The following is a 6,411-nucleotide window of genomic DNA, read 5'->3' as shown; positions in this document are numbered from 1 at the left end:
TACACACACACACACACATATATATATATATATATATATATATATATATATATATATATATATATCCAAATAAATGTAGAGTTGCTGCATAGAGAGATTTGTATATATAAAATAAGAAGTCAAACAAAGTTCTGTATCTGTCTCAAAATAAAATATTTATTGTACTAGTACTTTTGACCATAGGTCATGATCAGGTACTGATAGGATAGTGGGATGAACAGGGTTATATAGAGAACATATACAAAAGAAGCGGTGGTATCGGTAAAGCCTAAACGGTGGTACTGACGCCATAACGAAACAATGAACATAGTAAGACAATACAAACGGCTAAGCCTAGAAGGCGTGTAATCACATAGGTCTAACAAATCAAAGGCATAATAATGTCATAGTATTATGGTCACAGTATGCATCACAGCAAGATAAATAAAATAACAAATTAATCTCTAAAAGATTTAAATGAGACGTTCAGTCCATGAGGTTTCAAAGTACCTAGTTGAAAAATAATACGCTCCTCCAAACGTCTGTGATTAAATTCAGATGAATTACATTGTTTGATACCGGTAACTAATATATCATTATTAATATCATGATTATCATTAAAATGTTCGGCTATTGGTAGACCTGATGTGTTAAGGTTGATAGAGCGCAAATGTTCCACGAATCTATCTCCAAGCCCCCTTTTCGTTTCTCTTATATAAACCCTATTACATTTAACACAAATAATAGCATATATAACATTACTAGGTACACGTAAATTTCTCTCGAATAGAAAAATTACTGGAAGGTCCTACGATAGTATCCGTACATACAACATGCTTACATGTCTTACATCTACTTCTATTACACCTAGTCATGCCTACATTATCTGCTGGTTGTATTGCTTTCAATCTTGACTTAGCTAACTGGTCCTTCAAGCTACGATCACGTGGTGGCTGGGTCTGATTCCAAAATATAATGATTGTCTGTTACAATCTTAGCAATCTTCTTAGAGGTAGGATGGTAAGTTAAAACCAGAGGCGTGCGTTGCGTGGTGTCACATGCTGTTGGATTCAATGCTTCTTCATGGGTAACAGTATGCACTTTCTCCAATGATTTACTAATGATGTCAGTGGGATATCCGCGTTGATTGAAGAATTCAGCCATTTCTTGGGTTTTAAATTTAAAGTCCTCGTCATTGCTACATAACCTTCTGAGTCTCAGAAATTGTGAATATGGTATGGCCTGTTTGCATGATGGTGGATGCGAAGAAGCGTAGTTGAGGTAAGTATGAGCATCCGTAGATTTATAATGCACTGATGTAGTGAGCCGTAATTCCTCAATAGATAGTTTAATATCTAAGAAAGCCATCGAATTCTAGGAAATTTCATAAGTGAAGTCAATAGCTGGGTGATAATTGTTAGCGAAATTAATAAATTCATGTAATTCTTCAGTGCTCCCACTGGTAGCCCCTATGCAGTCATCAGTATAACGTTTAAATATTTTGGGTTTAGGTCCTTTGAATTGTGACAAGATTTGATGTTCGAGATGATCCATGAAGAGACATGCAAACGATGATGCCATTTTGCTACCCATGCTAACTCCAGATATTTGGCGATAATATTTATGGTTAAAGGCAAATGCTGTAGTGCATAAGACCAGTTCTGAAAGCCGAATTATAGTATCCACTGAAGTTGATTATTCCTAATTAAAGATTTGATAGTCTGTTTTACAGTAGCTATATCACTAGAAGTCGGATCATCTGGAAGTGGTTGACAAGTAGCTTGATTAGATAACTGACGTTCTCCCTCTGAAGTATACAAATCTCTTCTCCAAACAACTGTCGGTTGAGTGAGTGACGCCGCTCTGGGCCCTTGGCCTTTTAAGTCTTATGTTTTCGCTTATGTCTAGGAATTTGCAGCAATGGCAACGTCCAAATGGTGAAGGAACAGATATTTAATATCAGTACATTCAATGTCAGAGGACTAAATAATGAAATCAAGCGTAATCAGTTAGCACAAGATATCATCAACTATAACGTTGATGTAGCCTGCTTACAGGAAACAAAAACCGAGAAGCCGATCAACGAGGACATATGCGGGGACGCTTCATTAACCTGGGAGCTGAGATCAGGCATTACGGGAATGGCTTCTTCGTTCACAAGAGATGGGTTAAAAGCATTCATAAATATTGGAAAGTATCTGAAAGGATTTCGGTTTTGCAAATTAAAACAAGAGAAAGGAAGGTAATTTGTATCGTTAATGTTTATGCACCAACTAGCGTTGGAGTTGATAAAGACGGCACAGATAGGCTGTATAAAGACCTTCAAACAATTACACGAATATATAAATATAAAACACACCTAATTATTTGCGGCGACATTAATGCGAAAGTAGGTAAATATCAAGGTAGAGAAAACTGTCAAGGACAGCATTCGAGAGGAATTAGAAATAATACTGGTCCGGTTCTCATTGATTTTTGTGAGACCAATAACCTTTTCATTACATTTGCTGATGAGGCCGATTTCGCTTTTTGCCGGGTTTATGAGTCTGCAGGGTAGTTTGTTGGTGAAGTTTTCCTTGTGGTCTTTCAGGCTGATGAATGCTTGGTTTTTAGCTATGGTGTTCATTCGGTCGGCTATACCAAGTCTATGGGCGATGCTGAGTGCTTCCGCGTTGATGTTATCGACGGTCGCCAGCTCAGTTGTTTTGTAGGTCTTGGTGTTGTTGTCCCTCAGTAGCTTTCTATGTCGGTCGTAGTCCATTTCGTAGAGGTTTCGAGTTTTGTCTGCTGGGATGAACATAGATTTGGAGTTTTTTATCTTTTTGATGTCGGAGTTCAGGGTGTTTTGGAATGAGTCATTTACTTTCTTGAAGGTTACGTTCTCTATTAGTCTTAGCATGTCGTCTTCGAATGACCTATTGAGGTCGTATATATATATATATATATATATATATATGTATATACGTGTATGTGTTTATATATATGTATAATATATACATATATATATATATATTATTTTGTTATCAGTTTTATTATTATTGATGTTATTATTGTTGTTATTGTTACTATTATTATTATTATTATTATTATTATGTATTATTATTTATTTATTATTATTATTATTATTATGTATTATTATTTATTTATTATATTATTATTTACTATTGGTGGTCATGTCCTAAAGTTTGTTTACAAACTTATTTTGACCTCCTACCGCACACTTCTTTTTTTTTTTTGAAATGTAATTTCAATTGTAACATTTATCCTTGATTAATTTATATTTTATGTGTGTGTGGTAAAAAACAATAAAACAAACAAACAATCTACTAAAAATATGAAGCAAATCTTTAAATACATTTGAGTTTAATAACTAATGAACGTGGCCTTCCATATGAAATAAATTACGCCCTCAATCGGATCATTTTAAAATAATATCCATGAGTGTTGCCTAGTCATGCAAAAGAGCAATAAGAAATCAGAGTTACCTGTAGATGAACTTGTGCATGATACTTTTCGCACTACGATTATGTACATACCCGACGATCGTCAGCCGACGTGATTTCAATATATATGTGGGTGTGAGATTGACTTCTGGGACCAAGTGAAGGCACTAGCGCAATAGAGATGAAAACATGTGATAACAGACGATTAAAAATGATTCATCTAGAGTTATTACACTTTTGTTCTAAATACAAAGAGAATACATGTTAAATAAGCATATATATTAATATTTTAATAAGCTTGTAAATATGGATAATTTTTTCATTCCTATGATGACAGGATTAATGTCGAAATATTTCTATATTTTTCTATGCAAACTTTTTTTTTATATAGGTTTTGCTGATTTTAATCTAGCTTGTAAATATAAGGGAGGCTATAGTGCTCATTCCACCTCAAATCAGCCAATGGCCTATGCACTTTTGTATCAGATTCATTTACTGTACCTTCATGTACCTTTGCTGTCCTTGTTAAAACATGTTGATCCTATTGAGGTCGTAGTTTATTGTATATGGAAAGCCACATTCATTATTTTTTTAACTCACACATATTTATAGTTTTTCTTTAGCGTTTTTCGGAGATTTGTATAATTAAATATAAATTGTCATATTTAAGTAATTATAATGTAACAAAATGCAGCTGTTTTTGAGATATGTTGTACACAAAAAAAGAACCACACGAAAACACCAAAACATGACACACACACACAAACTTACATGACTAAAAACATATATTTCTTGGCAGAGAAAATAATAATATTGATAATGACATGTTAATTATGATAATGATAATGATAAAGGTTATTATTGGTAATCTTTGGCCTTGTGTCTAAAGGAAAAAAATGAACTGGATTGAATTTGTATACGTTTCCAATACCAATAAAGACGGAATACAGTAGTAGTTGTGAACATATTAATACTGTTAAATTAACAAACTGCTAATATATTTGCCATTAAATATTTTTAGGGAAATTGAGAGGAACAATGACAGTAAATTGAAATGTGGACGAAAAGACTTTCGTTATGTGAAGACAGTGAAGGCAAAATACTACAGAACATCGGTTGAGAGGAGTCTTTTGTCAACCACTAGATTCATTGAAAACAATCGCCTACGAATGTTTAATCTTGCACTCTATTGTTTGGTTGTACTTGGAATATTTGCAGAAAGGGCCTATTGTAAGTTGATGATTATTTTTATCCCTGCATTACTGATTGATTTAGCGAATAATTTAATGCGCGAAGGAGTGCATATGCTCAAATCATTCCGCTTCATAACATGTGATCTGAGTCTTAAAATGCAAAGCGTCTGGGGGAACACACAGTGAGTCAAACCGTGTGCAAACCCTTGTGCAAACAGAAATATCAGAATGCAGTATAGTTTATAAAATTCATTTTACACTGCATAGGGTCCGCTCATTAATAACATTAGAAACAGAAACAATAATTAGACTAGATTTGAACTCACTAAAGACGAGTTTGGTGATCCGCCGTACTTTTACCCTTATAAAGCGCGTGCGGTGCTGATTGAAAAGTTTCATAATATGCTAAAATATTCTGTACAACTAGTGTTTTAAAAAAGAATAATTTTCAGCATTTTAAAAGATTTACGCATGCGTATGCGTACACGTACGGCTTGACGCCCGTGAGCATGGTAATGGCACAAAGAGTGACTCCAGATATGAATACAGTGTCAGGAACACAAAATATGTAACAAAACATGATTTCCAGCTTCAGTACGTTCTGTGTGCATGGCGTGTAAATATGGAAAGTTTTGGAATGCAGAAAATGACCCGAAACGTTTAAACTATCTGAATAGTGATATTGAAAATTTTGAAATTTTAACATACACACACGTCACGATGTGTGCGTGTACAGTAATGGCACACGAAATTAAATATTGTCGTGTTTTTAAAACCGTCTGTTAGTTATTAATGCCACAGGAATTTTCCCTTCGTATAACCTATACTGTATATATAAGTCTGATAGCATCGAAATAAAGTCTGCCGCCCTCTTGTGTTCTATTTTTTACATCTTTTAAGAATGAGAGATAAGAATGCTCTAAAAATTCATTCTTTTTGACCATGCTGACGTGATCAAAATGAAAAATAAAGGGACACGTCCGAAAGAGAATTGTTTTAGCTATAACATACTCACAGGTGGGAGACAATCAATCAAGATAAGCGAGATACGTTCAAACAAGTATAAAAAGTAATAACGTCATAAATAAAAATTCAGTTTTTTCTTAATTGAAATGGCAATATGATGACGTCACAATGTCCGATCAGCCAATACGATCTATAAAATCGTATCTACAACTCATGTGCTTTCAGAATATGTAATAAAAATTGGGGGTCACCTTTCATCTTAAGGAGCTATATCTGATTAAAAATATTCATGGTTTTATGCATATATGAATGTTGATGCACGCGTACGCGCACGTTAATTCGTGCGAACGGAAAAATAAGGTACCTGACATTCAAACTTGACCTGAAGATTATGCTCACTTAATATGTTTCAGAAATGACGAATGGTTAAGATGATATAGGCTCATCAACGTTTAGAGAAAAGAAAGATGTGGGGGGTCAGAAAAAAAACAATTTTTTTGACCATGATGACATCATCAAAATGTAAAAAGAAGTCAAATATATGAAAGAGAATTGTCTCAGCTATAACATACTCAAAGTTGGAAGACGATCGATCGAGGATAAGCGAGATACGCTCAAATGCGTATTTTCAAAAATGATATCATATCTATAATTCACTTTCTTTGAATTCAGATGCCAATATGATGACGTCACAATGTCCGATCAGCCATTATGATCTATATAATCATATTTACAACTTATGTGCTTTCAGAATATGAATTAAAAATTGGGGGTCACCTTTCATCCTAAGGAGCTACAACTGATTAAAAATAGGCCTGATTTTAGCATAT

General features: G+C 34.0%; 1 protein-coding gene across 1 annotated transcript in view; it reads left to right on the top strand.

Annotated features, from left to right (window-relative positions):
- Positions 1 to 6,411, top strand: part of LOC117114564 (dual oxidase 1-like) — a gene marked incomplete at its 5' end in the record, with an annotated part of 35,261 nt that overhangs the window by 21,276 nt on the left and 7,574 nt on the right. Inside the window, 2 exons of the mRNA XM_033258241.1 lie at positions 1,888 to 2,221; positions 4,444 to 4,652. Of these exons, the coding sequence (XP_033114132.1) occupies positions 1,888 to 2,221; positions 4,444 to 4,652 (543 nt within the window). The remainder of the gene's footprint in view (positions 1 to 1,887; positions 2,222 to 4,443; positions 4,653 to 6,411) is intronic.

The sequence above is a fragment of the Anneissia japonica genome, unplaced genomic scaffold (assembly GCF_011630105.1).
Source record: "Anneissia japonica isolate Jap-2015-1 unplaced genomic scaffold, ASM1163010v1 scaffold10591_len99828_cov210, whole genome shotgun sequence".
Lineage (NCBI taxonomy): Eukaryota > Metazoa > Echinodermata > Crinoidea > Comatulida > Comatulidae > Anneissia > Anneissia japonica.
This window is presented reverse-complemented; position numbering and strand designations above follow the sequence as displayed.